This window comes from Drosophila gunungcola, assembly GCF_025200985.1.
Source record: "Drosophila gunungcola strain Sukarami chromosome X unlocalized genomic scaffold, Dgunungcola_SK_2 000023F, whole genome shotgun sequence".
Classification (NCBI taxonomy): domain Eukaryota; kingdom Metazoa; phylum Arthropoda; class Insecta; order Diptera; family Drosophilidae; genus Drosophila; species Drosophila gunungcola.
Window position 1 is genome coordinate 556849 of NW_026453185.1, and position 21308 is coordinate 578156.

The 21308-nt window shown below is 39.6% G+C and overlaps 2 protein-coding genes across 3 annotated transcripts; both read right to left on the bottom strand.

Moving 5' to 3' along the window:
* Nucleotides 1–5733: 5733 nt before the first annotated feature.
* On the bottom strand, nt 5734–8783 carry LOC128260467 (sodium channel protein Nach). Of its 2 annotated transcripts, XM_052993507.1 has the most exons (8): nt 8301–8783; nt 7552–7851; nt 7403–7484; nt 6896–7178; nt 6597–6735; nt 6326–6536; nt 6085–6261; nt 5734–6023 (listed from the first exon to the last, which is right to left on the bottom strand). In XM_052993507.1, the coding sequence occupies exons 1-8, from the start codon at nt 8708–8710 to the stop codon at nt 5904–5906; spliced, it is 1722 nt and encodes a 573-aa protein (XP_052849467.1). In that variant the 5' UTR covers nt 8711–8783; the 3' UTR covers nt 5734–5903. The 2 variants fall into 2 exon arrangements, with proteins under 2 accessions (XP_052849467.1, XP_052849468.1); XM_052993508.1 differs by lacking the exons at nt 5734–6023; nt 6085–6261 and having other exon boundaries at nt 6332–6534.
* A 3567-nt stretch (nt 8784–12350) lies between these two features.
* LOC128260460 (ankyrin repeat and LEM domain-containing protein 2 homolog) lies at nt 12351–20957 on the bottom strand. The gene is given in 11 exon segments (XM_052993493.1): nt 12351–13192; nt 13869–14000; nt 14068–14186; nt 14243–14535; nt 14538–14775; nt 14854–15744; nt 16125–16277; nt 16343–17019; nt 17095–17274; nt 20343–20469; nt 20836–20957. Coding segments are annotated over 10 exon segments (3162 nt in total). The 5' UTR covers nt 20455–20469; nt 20836–20957; the 3' UTR covers nt 12351–12825.
* Between the last annotated feature and the right edge of the window lie 351 nt (nt 20958–21308).

The following is a 21308-nucleotide window of genomic DNA, read 5'->3' on the forward strand; positions in this document are numbered from 1 at the left end:
AACAACGGTGCATTCCCTAATTGTTTTCTGACTTTTAATATATTGTATTAAATTTGTTCAAAAGATATTGAATGGACGTTTAAAGCAAATCATTATGAATGTCAATATATAAAGCCATTCAAAAATATTTTAGTTATGCTTTTTTTTTTCAAAAGTGCGTACTTAAGCTTAAAACCCAACTAAGTAGACAATATATTCTTAATTAATGCAATGATAATTTTGTATATACTTTTATTAAATGTACTTTTTTATCATTTACAAAAAAAATTATAAAAGCAAATCTTGATAGTTTTCAGTTCTAATTTTTATATAAACCTCTTAGTTTTGTTTGGGTTTCTAGAATGTTTTTTTGCAACCCGCTGAATCCGCTCCTGGATTTTTGGCATTTTTGCGCGTGCAGTAGCCACTGCAACAACAGCAACCCCATCGCCGCAGGAGAGAGGAGAGTGCATCGGTGTGTACGTGTGTGTGGGTGTGCGTGTGCTGCAGCTGGCAGAGAGCTTCCTACTTTATTACTGGTTTCCAACCTAATAAAATATGTGGCGCGACGAAGTAGCCCGCTTGATTTACTCTCGAAAAGGATACCCTCTGCTTAGCCAAGAGAGGAATTAAAGAGGAGAGTGGGGGAATATGGTGAAGGGGGCGAAAGAGAACGACTTTCTTCGCCAGCTGTTTTGCAGAGCTTCTCCCTTAGCTTTTAGCCGGGCATTCGCCGGCTGGGATCCTTCTCTTTCTCTGTCCCCTTCCGACCATATGCTCTCTTACCCTCGCACCAGCTGTTGCTCCTTTAAGCTCCAGCCTGGCCAAATACACTAAAAAATAATTACAGGACCAAAGCAACTACAGCAACAACGAATAAAAATAACGAAAAGAAGGTTATTACTTTGCAATGTTGTAAGCTAAGGAAATCAATCAAACAACACAACATATAGCATATTAAAGTTGCTTAGAATTTATGGAGTATAGTTTTACACCCGAAATAGGCTTAAGAGCTTTTAATTGTTGTTCCTCACTGATACAATGCATACATATATTTGAACTCGAAATTTAAATAGATTTCCATTTTCTTAAAGCTTTTCAAGTAATTTTTGTAATATTGAGTTTGTAGTCCACTTGGCCACTTCGAGCTAAACTATTTCTTGTAGCTTAGTTTAACTAAAAAAAGCCCATTAATTGGTATTGAAAATTCTTTAAGTGCAACAACGGATTGCAGTGTGTGCTGTGTCTTGTAGTTTGTTGCGATTTCATATTAATAAGCGCCTTTTATGTAGAGCCGGGCGTTAGTGCCGTCCCAGGGGCGACATTAACGTTAATAATAATAAAATGTGTAATTGCATACAAGGAAGAAGAAGAGCTAGCGCTGATGAAGAAGAGGAAGAAGAATATCTCGATTCTTCTTCATTCTGTAACCAGTTTTTCAGACGTCGTAAGCCCCATCCTTTTTCCCCCAACTTTTTTTTCAGAGCCAGAGGTGTAAATCATTTTCTAATCGCAGCCAGCAGATCACATGCACACGCATCAACAAGCCAACACATACACACACAAATGGTCCTGAAAACACACACACACACACACACACACACACACACACACATAGACACGCTGGACGCACAGATACTTTTCGAGACACACAGATACTCACTCACACAGGAAAAACAGTTGGACACTCGAGTGGACTTGACTTTTGTTTTTGGCACTGCATTTACTTTATGTTTACGTTGTCGGGCTAAAACTTTCCAGCTTTTTGGCTTCAGCCAAAAAGACAATATTGTTGTTGTCGAGTGGGTGGAAAGGGGGTGGAATGTGGTGTGAAAATGGGGCTGAACTGCAGCCAAAAGTCGAATGCAATCAAAGTCCCAGCGGAAACAGAAGCACTTGCCAGGCTTTCATCGTCACCAGAGATGCTAAAGTGGTTTAAAGTAATACGTAATTAAAACAACTAAAATGTAAAACTACTGCCAAAAATTTTTTGGCAAAGTATACAAAATAAAAAACATATAATTACCAAAAGAAGGCTTATTTGAAAAAGCGTCGAAAAATAAAATTAAAAGGTTGTCACCCAAAAAAAATAAACAACAAAAAATTTAACAATTTTGAAAATGTAGACTTAAATAAAAAAAAATATAGTAGCCAATTTTCTTGTTTCTAATAAATACTTTAGACTCTTCTTCCTGGAAACCATAAACTTTATTGGTGACATTTGTGTGCACTGCGTTCGAAGGATTTAGTTCAATAAATTTATAGAATGCTTTGTGGTCTTTGGCTTGTTGCTAGCATTTCCAAATCGAAGTTACTCGTAAAAATCATGGCAATATATGTATTTCGTCCTGCGTCTGGCTGGCGAAAACTTTGGCGGTTGCAAAACTTCGCCCGTTCTTTTCGTGGCATTTTGTGTCTTAATTTCTGCATTATCCTCGCAATCTTAATTAAGCTGCCTGTCACAAGGCGCCACGCCCACCGCCGTCTGCTCATTTGTTTGCCGCCATGTTTCGTGGGGTGCTTGCAATATTCTGTTAAAGCTAGTACACACAGCACAGAACTTCCGGTTCCGGTGCCTCTGGCACATTGCGTATCCGCAAGCCACATTTCAGCTATTGCCATTGTCCTGGCTAAATTTATTTAGATTTATTTTACATCGCCTGTTTTTTCAACTTTTTTTTTAGTATTTAGGCACACACAGTACAAATTTGTGCATAAGTGAAATAAAAATTTGTTCGAGCCACTTTATAAAATTGTAATGAAAAAATACATTACGTATACGTAATTAAATTACAAGAATTTTATTTTAAATGTTATAAAAAATTTTAAAAATTTTATTTTTTCCGTTGCGGTTTAATAAATACGTTATTTTAAAAAATAGTTTTTTTTTAAAGTGAAGAGTTTCCCATTTTTAATAAATAAATATTACGTATACGTCATTAGTAAACACTAATCCTACCATTAAGCACAGCTCTATTTTAAGCACGCAATAATGTATACGCAACGAAAAGCAAACTTGAATTTAGACTAAGTGTATTTGGTAGCAATACTTGCTTGTTATTGATGGACTTACTATTTCAACAATTTGCAAATATTGTTTTCAAATACAAAAAATGAGATAGTTTTAAAGTTGTCTGATTCAACTTAAAAACTTTTTGCACGAAAACCTGAAGCCAATAACCGTTGAATTTCAAAAAAAGGCTGACAATAAAACTGCCCACACCTTTCTCTCAGCCACTTCCTAATTGTTTAATTAGTTTTTTAACAACTTGGCAATGGCCATCAACTGAATCAAAGCGATTTTATTAGTTTTAGCACTTTTATGGGCCATTTTAGAAATGCAAATCGAAAATCAAGCACACAAGAGCTCTCAAACGGAATGCGACAGAGAGAGCCTGTGTGTGTTTGTGTTTTTGTGTTTTTGTTTGCTTGGTTGTTTGTTCTTTCCCCTTTTGCGCAATTTTCAGAAAGAGGGGAGAAAGAAGAAGGGCAAAAGATTTGAAAATTTGTTTTCCTTTTTTTTAAGTACGCAAACATCGCTCTCAACTCGCTTATTTCAATTAACTTTGCTAAATTTATTTATGCACGCGATTACACTGACATAAATACCAAGGAACATAAATTCTTTAATACTTGTCAATGTTAAATCCTTACTAAAAAAACTGAATAAGTATTAAAGTGTTTATTTGTTGTAATAATTTAAGACCATGTTACATATATTTCGTTTATGTTAAGACTTAGTTTAGTAAAGCTCTATAGAAACAGAATTAAAATGATATTTTTCCTTATACATAAATATTGTCTTACAAATAGAATTCGACTTGACTTTATTTTTTTTCCGTGAATCCATGAATGAATGTGCTCTTATTTATTTGTGGGCGTGTGTGCATTGTCAACAAGCCCGTTAACAGTTAACAGGCACTAATTGTTTTTTATTTTCTTTGGCTTACTTGCGCTGACTTCTTTTTATGTATTTTTTATTGTTTATTGTTTTTGTTTATTTTTCCCTTTAAATTCCGCACTGGTTTTTAATCCTTGACGGCGGGGGTCATAAAGCGATCGTTGCATCTTAATCCTAGCCATGGAACCGCCTCCTTTTTCGCCAGTGAGGAAAAAAAATACAAACTATGCGGCGGTTTCATTCACAGAAATATGCAAATGGTTGGGGGAAATCGGGCAAATTGAATGCGATGCCGGGAAAACACACACCTAGCACCCCAAACCCCTGGAAAAGCGGAAAAGCAGACATACTGCGTACTACGCGGCTTACAACTGCAATTACAACTACGACCACCACCCACGCTCCACCTGTTGGCCGTATTCGGAGTCTATCGCGCTTTCTCCCTTCCGCACTCACTCGCTCTCTCTTTCTACATCCCATCAGTGCTGCAATTTTAGCTACTTAATACTTCAAGGCATGTTTTTTCATAATTTATCTGTGGCCTTTAAGCATAATTGTATCTTCACGATATTTTAAGCTTTCACAAACTAAAATATATTACAGTGCCAGCCAACCTTTGTGTTCAATTTGCTCGACTTCATTTTGTTTTAGTAGTAAATATAGTTACAATTTGAAGAGCTGTTCAGAACAATGCTCAAAAAATTAAAAGGCTAGCCAACCTCTATCATCGGTTTCCATTGCCTACACTATACCATTAATTGGCTAATATTAATTTTAAATATTAACTTAAAACACCTTGTCATTCAGGAGAAATTTAAACCTATCCATCTTCACTGTTCAATTGTTTTGATTTTATTTCATGTTTTGTTATAAGTGTTAGCTTACATTTATGCTCAATTTGCCTTAATTCATTCTGTTTTGGTAATATTTATAGTTAAAATTCGAAAAGCTATACAAAACACTGACCAAAAAATAAAATCAATTTATTAAGAGGCTATCATCAATATCCATTGCCAAACACATTTTACACTATTAGTTGGCTATTATTAATTTCAACTATAAACTTAAAACACCTTTATTTAAACCCATCAAGAGTAACCCAACCTTTATAATCGGTTCATTTAAAGTTAAGAGTTGGCCATTGCTTCATTATGCACGTAGGCAATTTGAATAGGCTTTTGGCCATTTTAGGGGCTTCCTCCTACCATTTTCGTTCGTAAATAGTGTGCAGCACTACAAGGAATTCACAATGAGCCAGCAACGATGTTAACTGAAAAATGCTTTTCGCCTTTGCTGAGCTGTGGCTGAATGCCGGGGTTTGGCAGTGGGTTTGGGTTTTCGGAATGGGAGCCACAGATGCAGTTGGAACTGAAGATGGGAGTTTTGCGGGTGGGTCGGTGGTTAGTTCCTCAAACCCCACATCCATCATCGCCATTGCCATCGCCATAGCCACCACCATGGTGCAGTGAACCCGCCGCTAAGTATGCAGCACAGAGTTGAAGTTTAATTGGGAGCGAAATCCATCGAAACATTCCCGCGGCAGTCGAAAGTATTTCGCTAACGGATTTTATTTATTGCTGGTGCACATATATGTGGGTAATACATTGTTTTTAATAAATTGGAAAAAAAAAAATAAATAAACTACAAGATACGAGTATTCACTTTCCGCAGCGGCTGGTGCATGGAAAGCTAAATATATTCTTCGACGGTTAAAAGTTTATTTGCTATTTACTTTCCGTACAGCTGGGCTTTAAATATTTTTATTATTGCCCAACTATACATATGTTTAAAATATGTTTTGAAATGTTTGGATATTAAAGATATCGATTGCATTATCGAAGAGCAGCCTCCACTCCAGTTTTATTTATTCTATATATTTATTTTTCTTTTGTTTAAGTTTTTCACTTTAATTTGAATAATTTGTTATACGGCATCTACATATTTTCAGCAGAGTTATTGCGTTTGCCGCAGTTTATTATTTGTATTTATACAAATTTTAGTTTATTGTTCCGACGATTTAGCTTTAGGGCATATATTGCGAATGGTCGTACGTTGTCCAGGGATTTTTTCTATTACCTGCATATCCATGGTCGGGCCAAACTTTAGGTGTATTATAATAGTTTTTTGTGTTGTTCGAATAGTCCTAAAAAAGTTGTGTTTAAAATACCACAAGCATTTAAAACAAAGTATTCCGTTAGACCAACCTTTTCGTTTTTCCTCTGATGAGTCGTTGCAGTTTCCACCGCTGGTCTGACCTTCAGCACCGCCGAAGTAGGAGCATCCCCAACACATGGCCTCGAGTGGGATCTCAAACTCAATCCCAAATCTATAAGGGGTGGTGGCTCCTGACGGATTCGCTCCTCGATCTCGTACAGATCTTGCTGTGATTTTGAAATGTGGTATATAACATGCGACTCCATTCATATCTAGTTGTTGATAACTCACCCGATTTTTATAGACCATGCAGCAGGCTCGCAGAGTGAAATAGTATATTATCTCCACCCCTGACAGCAGTGAAAACCCTAGAAAAAGACTGGCAATTCCGCCGAACGACACCAGCAGATCCACCCAGCCGAAAAGGACCTCACGTTTGTAGCGGATGATCGGCCAGGTTAGGAACTCCACCAGCACACCTGTGCTCTCTGGTCGGTCCACTCTGAAAAATGGGTAGGAAATCAATTACTTTTTAGATGGATTACATAAAAAAGTAACAAACATTTTGATGAGCTTGTCAATGTTGAAGACAGTCTTCGAGCAGCTCAGCTCGCACTGCAGGCAGTCCTTGATGTTGGTGATATTCGCCTTGAACTCATCGAGACAATCGAAATCCTTGACCATGCACATGGGCACATTAGCTGCAAAAATCAGAGTATTTAACTTTCACATAAGGTTTTGAAATCTCTTTCAAAGCCGTTCAAAAGTATGCAACAGAATATTTTAATTTCGAAAGTCCATTACATCTCTCTCTGCATACTTTTAAACATTTTTATTGATTTCCACTTGATATAACCGCACCTATGGGCTTGTAAAAGGGCGGATTACATTTGCAGAGCTTGATGGCCTTGTTCATGCGACACTGCTTCATGCAGGACGAGAAAGTGTACGCATCGGGGAAATAGTTGAGCTTCACCTCGTCGCTAAAGATGCACTTCCTCTGGCCAATCGATAGCTGGCGGGCATCGTCCGTGGTGTAGGTATTCTTCTTGGAGATCCTCACCTCCACCAGCTGAGTCTCCGACCAATCGATCTGCGCATTGAAGTCCGATCCAAAGTATTCCTCGTTGGAGAAGATGAAGATCTGTCATTAAATGTACTTTTAATGTATTAAGCTTTACAAGGAGCTTAAGAATTTGAGTTAACGTTTAAATCAATGTTTAGGAATATCGACTTTCTAAGAACATTTCGTTTCGATTCGGGGCTTATTGATATCCCTCTCTTAACCGAAAGTATAAATTAAACCAAAAGTTATTAAACCAATTAATAATGTTTTCAATATATTAGGTTATTTTACGTTAGACATACCCTCGAAGTGCTGTTGGGGACAAAGAAAAGCGCCCACTTCTTGTCGGTTTCGTACAGATCATGAGGTGCTCCGGTCTTGACGCTGTACAAATATGCACACAATGACCAATAAAGCCCAGATTAGATAGATTCCGTATGGAAAAACTCACTCTTCGGTGGACGTGGACTTGAACCGGCTGTTGAAGGCATAGCAGAATCCGTGCTCCGTGTAGATGGGCTCGAAGTGGTCGCAGCAGGGTATCTCCTCGTCGCGATACTTGCAGGACACGAAGGTGCTCTCGCAGCTAATGGGACCCTCGAAGGCCCACTGCCGGATGGTGTTCGCCTCCAGCAGGTTCGGCGGAATCGACTGCGACAGGACCTTGGCGTCGCGGATGTTCTCGAAGTTCAAGGAGGTCAGCAGCCGCAGGAACGGACTGTACATTTGAGCCTGCGCCTCGTCGTAGTTGCTTATTGGTTTAAATATATAAAATGGTAAGATAAAGATATAAAAAGATTTAATGTGCTGGATCGTAAAAGTAATTACTTCTAATGTATTTTTCTTTATCATATATTTTACTAGCTTTAATTAGTTATTTATTACTATATTGCAATGCAAATGCATTGTCTTAATCATTAATTTTTCTGTGGAGCTGATACCCGCTTGACTTGATAAAAAATTAATTAAATACTTTTAGTTTTGGGTAGTAAAACTTGTAATATTATTTTAAGACAAAATAACTGAATAAAAATCTTATAGACCATACTTGTAAGTAGAGCTTGGTTGGAACTTACAGAACTAGAAAATAAGCAAGTACTTTTCACACAACTTTACTTATTAGTCTGTTTTAATGACCAAACTTTGTTCCAAAAATTTTTCTTTGGTTTTGTGAAACTTAAAAATGTTTTGAGTACTCACGCCAGGGTCTTGAAAACCGCCTGATAGGACTTGTCGTCGTCGAAGGCCGCCTCCGGACAGACGACGGTGGTGGGGAAGACCACGTTCTGGTTGTGGAAATCCGTGTCCAGGCCCGTGATGGTCGGATTGGTCTGGAACTTCTCCCAGAGGCTCATGATAATGACCAGCGCGGTGACCGCTCCGATCGATGTAAAACAGAACCACATGAACTTCTCGCCGATGGGACGGCCCGTTTCCGCGATGTAGCGCACTCCGTGGAGCGTCGAGTTCTGGAAGAACTCCTTCGTCTGGTAGATGAGGCTGCGCCGGAATATGACCAGGGTCTGGAGGCCACGCTGCCTCTGGCTCTGGCTCTGGCTCTGCCACTGCATCTGCCTCCTCGTCTCCGGATGGCGTTTCGATTGCGGCATTTCCGTTTCAGGAACATCGCTTGCCGCCACGGCTCGGAATATTATTTCGAATCAGAACGTTTGCATCCGATTCGAAGCCAATATTTAGACTGAAATTTGGTCAATTGTGCCATATACCATATACCATATGTGAATAGTCCATAAGCAAATCGATGCGTGGGTCATTAGTGACTGCGTGCGTGGCCTAAAAGCCTTTCATTGTTTATATAATGCCGTGTGCATGACTCTGATTGTGCCTAGAATTGGGGCAGTTAACGTGAGCGTGGCCTATCTAGATCTATGTACCCTAGGTTTTGGGAATTTAGTTAGCCTAAGAAACCAATAGAGTTTCCAAACCACTTAAAATTATGCCTAAAACTATGCAACTATATATTTGACTCGAGACTTACACTTATTACAAAATTTAACATTTCCTATGTGTTGCATACTTTTAGACACTTTTTAAAGTGATTTTAAAACTTTATCTGTTTAGTTTAAGCACAAAATCTCATGTATATATATATACAAATAAATAATTTAATTACCTTACATTTTATATTTTACAGATACTCCTTTTAATGTGAAGGTTATTAGCATATAAAAAAATATCTATAAAATTAAACTTCCAACTTTACGAAATGCCAACGGCTAGATTGGGGGGATGGGTTATATGGGAAAGTCCTGCGCACTTGTGGGTTAGTCCAGCTACCGAATGCAGCTGCCTTGGATGGATTGTTGGATTGATGACTGGCCGGCTGGCTGGCTGGCTGGCTGGCTGGCTGGATAAATGGCTGGTTAATTGGTCGAGGCTGTCTGAACAGCTTCCGGCGCCGCCTTGCATTCCTACAAAAATCGCATATCCCCATATAGGGATAGCCACTCCACTCAAGGATCGGAGGAACTTCACAAGTTTTGTGTGAACTTCTGACACGACCCAGACTCTCTTTGTTGGCTCTTTTGCCCTCTCTTTTCCCTTTATCGCTAAGTGTTCTCAAGTTTCACAAAAAGAGTCCACAAATGGGTTTTTTTCGGTTTTTTTTTTGGGCTTTCAGTTTTCAGTTTTTGGTTTTTGGTTTTCGGGACTTTGGGTTTTTGGGTTTTTTTTTTTGTGGCTGGGGCGAACAAAAGAACTGCTGGAATGAGTTGACCCTGATGACGGTGGTCAGATAATCGGGGCCACTGGCGCCAGTCTCCTTTACCCGCCTTTTCCTTCACCTTAATGCTATATTTGCATACTTTATTTTAATGTTGTTTTGGGATATATTTATTTTGTTTTAGATTATTATTGAATTTTTTTTTTTTATATCAATATATACCAAAGAAATCCTAACGGATCCTAGCATAAATTATATAAGCCCCAAGGATCGCTGGATGCACCTGCATTGGGAATAATAAAATGCGAAAGGGGGAGATATCTATAGGATAACAGGCTGGCATCGCGACCCACTTATGGGCCAAATCGACCCCCCTACCAGAAACCCCCCTTTAAATTTCCCGTAAATCCCGCTCTTCCAAATCCATAGCCCCCTTACACACAGGAAAAACACATCACATCACATCCATAAAAAAAAATGTTAAATTAGTTGTTTTTGAAAATGTTATGCATTTTTTTTTTTGGGCCTATCAAATATATAACAATTCATATATTAGAAACACTATTTTTTTCTTTTCTTTTATTTTTTGTTATTTTTGGGCCGTTGAAAAGTATAATACAAGAAAAACTATTTAGTTTTTCATATATGTATGTATATTACCTATTTTAATAGACAATTGTCAAATCTCAATAGTCAGGCTTTTTTTTTTTAATTATTTAATGTAAGTAAGTGAAACTAATTGCAAAATACATTTGTTTTTTTCTTTGTGTAGCCTCTCAATTTGTTTCGCTTTTTGTATTCTTCCCCGGTGCGGTTTCTTATCAGTGATCATTTGTCAAAGCGCTGCCATTGAAAAGTGGCCCGACCACTGAGCGAAACGGCAATTGCAACAAATTTGTTCGCTACTCCTGCGTGCCCCCGGCACCCACCCCCCACCCCTCTGCCTCGCCTCCTTCTGCTCCAGTTGACAAAAGAAGAGGAGCAGAAAATAAAAGACACCAAAGAAGTAAAACTTCGACGGAGAGATGCGACCCGAAAGGTACCCTGTTACAATTATAGTTGATTAAAAGAAAAAAATTGTACTCGTTAAAAAAACTAAAAATAAATAAATCCTTAGTTGGCGAGTTCTGTAGAAAATGTTATTTTTTTTTATTAGATTATAGTTTTTTTATTTACTTATTAATGGTTTACAGTACTCATTTTTACTTTTATTTTGTTGTTGTTGCTTTCTTATTAATTATTTTCAGTACTCATTTCCTCTCAACATTTTTAGAAACCTATATACATATTTAACTTAATTAAAAAGAATTTAATTCGCAGTGATTTTAAATTATTTAGAATACATGTTTCAAAAGTTTTGAATATTACAAAATGTTAGTTCATATCTTAAGCCACAGCATAATTATTTTTAGTAGATTAATACTTTATCCTTGACATGTTAACACTTTTTACTTTACTTATTTAGGGACTTAAAATGAAATGAATGCTTCGTTCGTGATTTGTGTATCCGAACTTATTTCATACATATATTTTGTTTTTATTGTAACATTAGCAAACGTTTGTCCTGCATTTTATTAAAAGATAATACATAATTTAATAAGTAAATAGTTTTGGCAGAGCATTAACATTTCAATTTTAATTGACAAATAAAATACCAATAGGGCTTTTCAAGTGAAAGACAATTACATAATAAGAGTAACTGAATCTGGAAACCGGATACATGTAAAAAAAAAAAAATTAATTTGATTTAATTGTTGTGTACATAAATATTTAAAGGGGATAAAATGGTCAGTCCTAAGCGCTTATAGAGGACAACCATCTTGCACCTGCTGCCACCGCTCCCCAAGTATACCCATTGTAATCCAAGATCTTTGGACGACAAGAATCCGCGCTGCCATCGTCGGGAGCACTCTCATAAATAAGAAATTGAGAGTAAACGAGACCTGGTCGGGATCGTCGAGGGGATGTGGATGTGGATCTGGATGTGGATGGGAATGGGAATGGGGATCCCCTGAGCCGGGGCACAATCTATGGGTATACTGGACTCGATAAACATTTTTTTGCTTTCCCTTCTTTTACTTGATTTTGTTGCTTTTTGTACCGAGCGGTTTTCAGTTTCTCGTTTTGCATTGCATCGGAGCAGAGCAGAGCAGAGCAGAGCAGAGCGGCCAGCAGCCAGCAGCACCAAGATCGATCGGTGGCGAAGAATGTTCCTTTCAGCCGCGATCTTACCCCGCGTCCGGGTCTCGACTGGCACTCCACTGTCCATCCTTTTGTGTGATTAATGGTAATTGTCTTTATGGCTTTCTACGATCCTGGTCGGCCACAATTTGTTGCGCTTATTTCCCTTTAGTCGCAGTCGCAGCAGTTACAGATAGCAGCCCCTTCACAAAAAAATTCGGAAAGTATTCGGAAAAGCACTTGATTCGATTCGATTTGCTGCGGAGCAACTTATTTAAGACTTATTGAGGAGTTCACATTAGTAATCAAAATAAAAGCCATCTGAAAATATCAATATGCACTTAAGATTTATCAAGTAATAAAAGCAGCAAAACAAATTACTTGTAATAGTTTGTAAAGAGCTTAATAGCCAAATAGTACCGTCAACCTTGAAATGGTTGAAAAAACATCCCAGTATTAAATCCAAATTCGCAGATTAAACTTTAATTTTTCATATCATTGTGAATTGTGAAAGGCATTTTACATTTCTTAAATACCAAAAAAAAAAAAAATAAAGTCCTACACAGCCCCTATATATTACAAATATTAATATTTAATTGAAATATCGTTGCTTTGTATTGTTTTCTAAATCAATTTTAAATGCTGGCATCTGGTTTAATGATTTGTTAAATTATTATTTTTGTGTAGCAACAAAAAATACTTGTAATAATCTTCTGTGCTTTATTTCATGTTTTCATTCCGACTCCATTCCATTGTATAAAAAAAAATGACACTCATGCAACTTTAACTTATTAATAATTTTGTTAACATAATGTAAGGTAAGTAGTATGAGTAAGTACTTCATACTAGTGGCCCCCCTTTTCACTGGCTGTTTTCGAATTCGGGGCCGCTACAGTTTCCGTTGCCGATTGGCGAGTCAAGTTCGTTATAGCAGCGACTTTCGCGATATTGGCTGAACAATCCGCGCACCTTGTTCCGCGGCGTTTTGAACGGCATCGCCGCCATTGCCGCAAACGCCAAAAGCGGTGACGAAGCACTTGGGGCGGCATTCGGAGTGCGCGGCAGGCGCGGCGCCAGTGGCGACGTCGATGGCCCGGAGCTGCGTCTTTCCACGGCGCACACGGCACTCAGCTTGGGCGTGGCAATGAGCTTCTTGGCAAATAGGCATGGCTGCCCGCTACTGATCAACGAAGTCTCCAAGTTGTGCCCCATCTTCGGCGATGGGAAGCTGTCAACGAAATGGGGCGAAAACATATTAACCTTGCTGTATTGATTCCAATTTAATAACACAAAGTCAAATTGGGAGTAACAGACCACATAGCATTTGTAACATGGACCCTTTCTATATATTCTCTTTAAGGGTTAGGGTTACCCCACCCAGTTCAAAATTAAACAAAAATTACTAAAAATATCTAAAAGCACACTTATTAACTAAATTATTGTAATTTTTGCTCAGTAAATATTTCAAAAGAATTCGACATGCATTTTTGACAAAGTGGCAAAATAAAATTTATGTTTCAATTTTTCACTTAAAAACAATTTTATTTAAAATCACAAAAAAAAAAAAAATTAACTACTTCAGATTTTAAGAAATCTGCCAAATATCAGAAATATCATCTTAGCAGTTCTTAAATTATATAGTTCATTGCACTCTAAATTGGCATTTCGAGAAAAACGCGTTCAAAGTTTTAAGTTAGTTTTTGCAGTGCCCATACCTTTTTTCGGATGAAAATGCAATTAAGGACTTATTAGATAGTTTTCCTTTAAAAGGTGCCAAAAAAAAAAAAATCAACGAAAGTAAAAGAAAAACCCTTAACCAACCGCATTAATAAAATTGCAAATGCAAACATAGTCAGCAGCGCACATTATTTGTGCTTGTGCTACTGCTCTACATGAATACTCACAGATTCATTTCAAAAGTGGAGAAGCTTTCCATGGCTGATTTCCAGGCATGGACAAACGGATACGTCTCCTTATCGACGTCCACGCTGCCTATGGCATTAAGGACATTGAGGTCCCTCTTAGTGGGCTCGTCGCTAAAAAGATATAAATAATGTGTTAAATATATTTATCGATCGGGGGAGAATCATTGCACAATCGCACCCAAATATGTAGAGCTTGTAGCGCGGCTCCAGATCCGAGCACACGCTTCCCGGCGGCGTATAGAAATTCTCGTCCTCACTGCTATCAAACGGTGGCGGCGTTTGTGCATTGCACTCAAACTAGAAACGAAAACAATGTAATTGCATACTGTGTACGGCACATCAAAACAACTCACGAAGCAACCGTCATCGTCGCTGTCGTTGTCCTCGTCGTCGCTCTGCTGCCGGCGCCAGCCCCTCGGCGCACCAAGGCTCAGCGAGACGTGCATTGCGGCGGTTGATCCGCCTCCCGTGGACGTGGATATTGAAGACGACGATGCTGATGATACCGACAACTGAGGCTGCGGCGGCGCTGACCGCAGCGACTTGGTGCGCTTGCGTCGGCTCGTCTGGCGGCTGAGACTTGCGTCCCAGAGACAGTGGCAGCACTGCTCCGTCTGCCATGCGGCCGAGCATAGCTCCTCCGTTTCAGCGAGTCGGGCGGAGGTGCTGCCGTGGGCGTGGCCTGCTCCAGACTTTGCAGTAGGCTGCCGCACAAGCAGCCCAAATGCAGCTCCCTGCCGCGCTCGTTGGCCAGCAGTTCGCGCATGGTGCGGAGCATCTGGAGGATCTGCAGCTTCATGGCCACGTTCACCACGTTCAGGGCCACCAGGTTGGCGATGCGCGAATGCACCTTGCTAAAATCCACGCTAAGGAAACGGGCATCAGCCTGCAGGGATTTACAAAATGTTTTATGTCATGTCTATTTCCAAAAAGAAAACAAGGTCTATGTATTTGCAGTACCCACCTTGAAGCTGGCGATTAGAGATTTGAGACGTTTCAGCTCGCCAAGTAGAGTTTCTTTTGTGTCGCCGATTTTATTGATTAGGACCTTGGCGATGCGTTTGGCAAACACCTGCAGAGACTTCTCAACGCAGGTGTAGGGCGTCATGAATGGGGCCTCGTCCCGTTCCTTCCGTAGCAGCGGCTGCTGCTGGTCGTCAATCGCCAGCAAGTCGAAATCAAACGTGGCAGCAGAGCTGCATGTTGTTTCCGCCTGCCGTTCGGCCCTGTCTCGCAGATAGGCGTCCAGGCGGGCCAGGCCATCGGACGAGCTTAGATCTACGAACGTGTCGAGGAAGTCCCAGTACTCGCGCCACTCCCATCGCTCCTTACGCGCCAGCTCACGGCCCACCATTTCCAATCCCTTCTCGATATCCGAGTTCTTAATGCTCCGCTCCCGGAAGCTGTCATTCAAGTTTGCGCTACCCATTCCGAAACTCGTGTCCAGGAGGGCGGAGATATCGGCCATTGACGAGTCGTGGCCGTTGATGGGGTCGCGATATGCCGTAAACACATCCCCTTTCGAATTCCGTATGGGTGTGGCCGGCAGTTCGAAGAGATTCGCCGGCGGTTTGACAGTGTTATTGTTGTTTTTCTCACACGGCGAGCTTGTGGCCGCCGCCAGCGGGCTAAACATCAGCTTGCGTCCGTGCTCAGTGCTGTGGTTAAGGTTGGGATTCATTTTACTTGGTGTGCTGAATGGTGAGCAGCTGCCGCTGCTGCTGTTGACCCGCGGCGGTGTCTTCCAGCGCCGATGGAAGTTATTGGCACTCTCGCGTGGCATGGGTCCAGCCAGTGCGCTGATTGTCAGTTCCTCGCTGAGGCTCACGCCTTGACTTGTCTTAGACTGCAGGCTCTGGAAAAACGGAGGCGAACATTAGATCGTTGTTATTATCTACCACCTTTAGCACCACCTTTATAGACAACCAACAAATAACTAATTTACCCTGAGAAACTCCAGTGGAAAAAAACCGATACTTATATAGGAAATAGTATAGAAGAGTTTATACAGGAGTATTTACCACTAAAACACTGCCTACTGGTTTTCAATTTCAACTCAAATGTTATACAATTGTGACAGTTTATGACAAATATTTGAGAAGCTTGCAACCCGTTAATTTTAGAAGTTAACAAAAAATGTTTATAAACTACTAATTTTGACTAAACTATTATTTTTAAATTAAATTAGCCAAAATTTGCCAAAAACATACGGAATTATTAAAATGGGACACTCACCGGCGGATCGCTGGGCGAGAATGGTTTACCCACTTGCGGCGGAATTGTATTGGACATGCATCTCAACACAGGCACAAAGTACGGATCGTCCAGGAGCATGGTTATCTTCAGGATGCACACATTGGTGGCCTGCGCATTACGCAGACAGATAATCTGAAGGGGAAGAGCCGAAGCCATTTGGTTATTTGGAGGGATTTCGCCATTTCCCTGTTACTCACATCCTTGGGCTCCTTGCCCTCCATGTTCGGGAGCGACTTGCACTCCGGATAGGAAATGAGCACCTCGACCATGTCCGCATGACCGTTCTTTGAGGCAAAGTGGAGCGGCGTCTCGCCACGCGCCTTGTCCGGCATATTTAGATAATAGTCCAACAAACTCCGGTTGAGGGCGGCGCACATGTGGCGGCTGCCCTTCTTGCCAGCATACAGCTGCGCGAACTCCGGATCCGTAATGGTCTTCAGCAGCAGCTGGGCGATCCTGGGCTTGTTCACCTGGGCACAGATGTGCATGGCGTTGTAGCGACAGCCCTCCTTCAGACTGGTCGGCGTATCGCCGCTGCTGATCAAAAATCGTGGATTTTCCCACACAATCCGCTTGACGCGTTCGATGTGTCCACCTTCGATCTGTTTGCGGAACTCCTGCAGTTCCTGTTTGGTGGGCGCCCGGAATGGTGGACGTTCTCCGGACAAGTCCTGCTGCTGCTGCTGCTGCTGCTGCTGCTGCTGGCGTCCATTGGCAATGATAATGCTGCTGCTGATACTGCTGGTTGGCGATGAAGTGGGTGAGCTGCCTAGCAGTAAACCCCCACTGCTCGTCGGCGAGGAAGAGTACAAACTGTCCGTGGAGCCCGATGAGCTTTTGTAACCACCACCACCACTGCCTATCGGAATGGGCTCTGAAAAATGAACACATATATACATATATAAATATATAGTTAGTTAATTATTATAATTGTTTCTATTATACGTACTGCTTTCTGTTTTCGCCTTGCCGAATCTGTTGAGCGCCTCGATGCTCTCGAACCCAAACTGGACGTAGCTCTCCGCCTGCTCCAGAGTGGGGAACTCACGGAAGCGCGCCTCCTTGTAGTGTTTCAGGACGTCCAGCGCCTTGGTTTTTTCTGTGAATATCAGCCACAGCGGCGAGTCTGCTGCTCCGCGTTGTTGTTGATGTTCATGTTGTTGATGTTGTTGATGTTGTTGATGTGTGGGCATCGAGAGGAAGACAAAACATTAATTAATGTGCTGGCTGGTTGGCTTTTTGGTCACGCCATCGGCCTGGCGAATAGCGAACGAGTGGCGAAAGCAGCACGAGACGAGGATTGTGTTGAGCAAAACAAAACCAAAACAAATACGAGGGGGCGTTGGGTGGCGAACATGCGTGTGACGCAGCTGTTGGCACAACGCCGGCAAAATTTTCCGAGGCCCTCCCTTATCGGGGGAGTATCATCAGTTTTGGTCTCAGATTGTCACAGATTTCAAATATTTATATTTACTTGGCACTACTACTTACATACGACTTTTGGCAACGAATGGAAACTTCCGTTAAAAAACGTTTACTTCTTTAATAACTCTTTAATTTTCAATAATAGTTTGTCGCACAGCTCCTAAACATAAAAAAACAAATTTGATATATATACAATGGTCAAAATAATTTGAAGTACACTTTGCACTGAAGTTTCATATAAAATGTTTGTGAAGCACTTTTCTACTGAAAGCTCTGATTGATTTATGTTGAAGGAAATTGTTTTTGATCTTAGAGAGAGCCTATTATTTTAAAATTTTAGTTCTTTTAATTATTCATTCATATTTTTTACTTTGTTTTTATTCACTATTTAACAGCTTTTTAAATCGAATTTTGGATAGACACTCTCTTGAAACCTCTGATCACTTGTGGCTTAATAACCCATTTAAAGTTCACTAGTGGAGTGTTTAAATAACAAAGACAAATAGCTTTAGATCGCACCTGTGGTGTACAATCATTTCATATATTTTTTCCAACATTACCTCTTGAGCCTAGCGGGTATGCCATAATTTAATTTACTTTCAGCTAACTATTCGCAATGTGTGAGCAAAACAAAATCAGAAATAAAACTGGAGGGAGGGACACCGCAGCCTTGGGCTATAGTTCTAATCAAAGATCTGATAAAAGCAAAAACATTTAGCATTTAGAACTTTACTATAAGTGTGGGGGGCCAAAAGATTGTTTGTATGAAAGTTCAAATAGAAAGGCATAAAACATTTTCGAATAGATTAATTTGACACCAATTAGTGGTGTTTAGCCTTCCTATATTTATGAGGTAATTTAATTAGGTACTCCCACAGTTAAAGGCGCTTTTTAAATGTACTATTTGTTGTCTTGTTATGTATATTGATTTAAAGTACATTTTAAATTAACTAGGTACAACCTAATGTTCCATATTTGTACCCTACCTATAAAATAAATATTTATATAATTTTCGAGCTCTAAACTATCCCAAACCATTATTCAAAGACAATTTTTAATTTATCAACTACTTTAAAAATGTGTTCAATCTTCTAACTTTAGGGTATTCTATGAGTCGACTTGATTTATTTTATTTTTTTTTTCTGGGCAACGACTGTTGACTTGAGCCAAGTGACGGGGACAGGGGAAAGGTAAAAGGGAGTGGGACAAAAACAGGGACAGGCACAACCCACAATAACACAAGCCGGCAAAGCTGGGGGTCTGGGGTATATACATACATTTTGAATCTGAGGACACTAAAAGCACACGCACACACATTTTTGGGGTACTTGCTCTGCAGCTCGTAGTATAAATAACACTTTAAAAAAATTACAAAAAATTGGGGGAATACTGACTGATAAACAATCGCAACCGCAATAACAGTTTAAAAATATATACTTTCGACTTTATAAATAAATTTTACAAATTCCAATGATAATTTAAAAACAAATTATTATTTATTTTAAATATTAAGAGTGCTTTAATAACTTAATTTATATATATTTTAAAATAAACTTGTTTTCAATTTGGAAACCATAATTGTCAAAATTATAATAAAATATGTTACTAATTAAAAGTAATGTTTTTATACAGATTTAAAAAAAATCAAACCAGATCCGTTTTTAGGGCAATTTCAGATTTCTAAAATTTATTAATTGATTTACCCTTTTTTCTATAATTTTTTTTAAAACCTTCGACTGTAAATGTGTTTTAAAAACTGATAAAATAATTAAAAACAAATTCTTTCAATAGCAATATTTTTAGACAAATCGAACATTTTCTATGAACCCAGCTAAGTGACGTGATCGCTGGAGGAAGCAAGTAAGACGGAAAGTGCGGACAGGTCAAGGTCCTAGTAATGCACTCATTTTGGCGATTGCCTGAAGTGGGTATGGTCTCGTATTGGATGTGGCAGTGGAATGAACTCGACCCAATCGGTTATTGTTTTCGAATCGCATTTAATTGGATTAAAGAGAGAAAAGAAAGAGATGGCAGTGAGCGAGCGAGAGCGGAAAGTTGCATCTAATTAAGCAGGTAATGGCAATTGTTCACCAGTTGTTTATAATTAAATCAAAAGACCGCTCCCAGACAAGGAAATCGACTGTGCGAGCGGGACAAATGCGCAAACCTCTTTCTTATTTTTTTTTAATTCTCAGAACACACATGGAAACTTCTTCATGGTCAGTTAGTCATGGCATAGAAAATAAACGATAAATTTTTTAAAATACCCTAAGGAACAAATTTTTAATTTATTGCATATTTAGTGTTTTAAGAACAAATTAAGCAAATATTAATTTATTCGGACCTTTGAACCAATTTCGTTCACGAATATTCTTGTTAAATATAAAAAAAACAGACCACATTGTAACAAACCATTCAAATCATGAATACGCTTGCTGCTAGGGTTGCGAAAATTCAACCCCTACGAAGAAATCATTGCCCTTATAAGAACTCCTTTGTGCACGCAAAAAAACACTATTTTAAAAATGGTATTTCCATAAAAGATTTTAAAATATTTCATGTTATAATCATTGGAGAATTATCGAAAAAAGTTGAACATTTCTAACTTCCTATCCTACAGACTGGAAGGTTACTTGTACACTTTATACCCTCGCTACGAACCGACCTACGAACCGCACATGCCCCTCGATTTCAGGGTAGCACAAAAGCAACAAGCGGCAAATAACTGGAACGCTACACAATCTCGCGTCGCTCCCTCTCGCTTTAACTTACGTCTGTGATGATCCTCTCCATTTGGAGCCTTTGGGCGCTCTGTCGCTACGGAGCCGGGGAATTGCGTTCCGGTTCCCTCCTTCAAGTTTGGGATATAAACGCCGAAAAACATCGTTGCAACTGGCGCCTGAAATGTTATTAAGGGTTAATAACAGTTATAGAAACTCCGTATTGGAGTCTACATATGTATATGCCGCGTCCCTATGTTTGCGTGCGGGTGGAGACTTACGAAGTAAATAATGGCAGAAATGGCGGCTTTTTCTTGAAATTACTGTTTTCTTAAATACCATAGAAATTGATGAAGGAGACAACGAAATACATAAATGGCAGCTGGTCTCCGTTATTATTATTTACGGTTTTCAAGGAAAATGCTGCACTCCACACGCGAACATAGAGACGCATAAAAAACCACGCACATCAACTAATGAGGCTTTAGCTTGCGACGCCTTAAGACTTCACGATTCGGCGCAGGAACATTGCTTTTTCGGCTTACCTTACTTTATTCTTAAGAAAAATCGCAACGGAATGTAAAATAATGTGTCTGTGTCAAATATATTTCTAGAGTGTGGGAGGAGTAAGGGGGGAGAAACACCGATGGCAACATCGACGTCATCGATGTTTTCAAAATATCGGTCCTATCGATGTTTAACAGGGACTATCGATGTTTATCCGTCCATCTCCCTCTCTTTCTGTTAGTTCGACGTTTCGCTAACATTTCGCTGTTAGTTCGACGTTTCGCTAACATTTTACTGCAAAACACAAACCCACCACAAGCACGCAATTCAGCGCTTGAAATGGAGAAACATCGATGCCAACAACAAACGACATTTTCTTGCCACTGTTAACTTCTTAATCCATTTCTTGCACTTCCTCTGTTAAAATTCTTAACATCTGCAAGATCTGTAAATGTAAAAATTGTTTTTAAATTCTTAGAATGGAATTGAATATTATTCATAGTAGAAAGAA

Excerpts from the sequence above, each read along its gene's own strand:
- LOC128260467 (XM_052993507.1), bottom strand. The coding sequence starts at position 8,710 with ATGCCGCAATCGAAACGCCATCCGGAGACGAGGAGGCAGATGCAGTGG. Across the intron at positions 6,537-6,596 it reads ATTGACAAGCTCATCAAAAT|AGTGGACCGACCAGAGAGCA; the intron begins GTTTGTTACTTT and ends CCCATTTTTCAG. Across the intron at positions 6,024-6,084 it reads ATCAGAGGAAAAACGAAAAG|GACTATTCGAACAACACAAA; the intron begins GTTGGTCTAACG and ends CAACTTTTTTAG.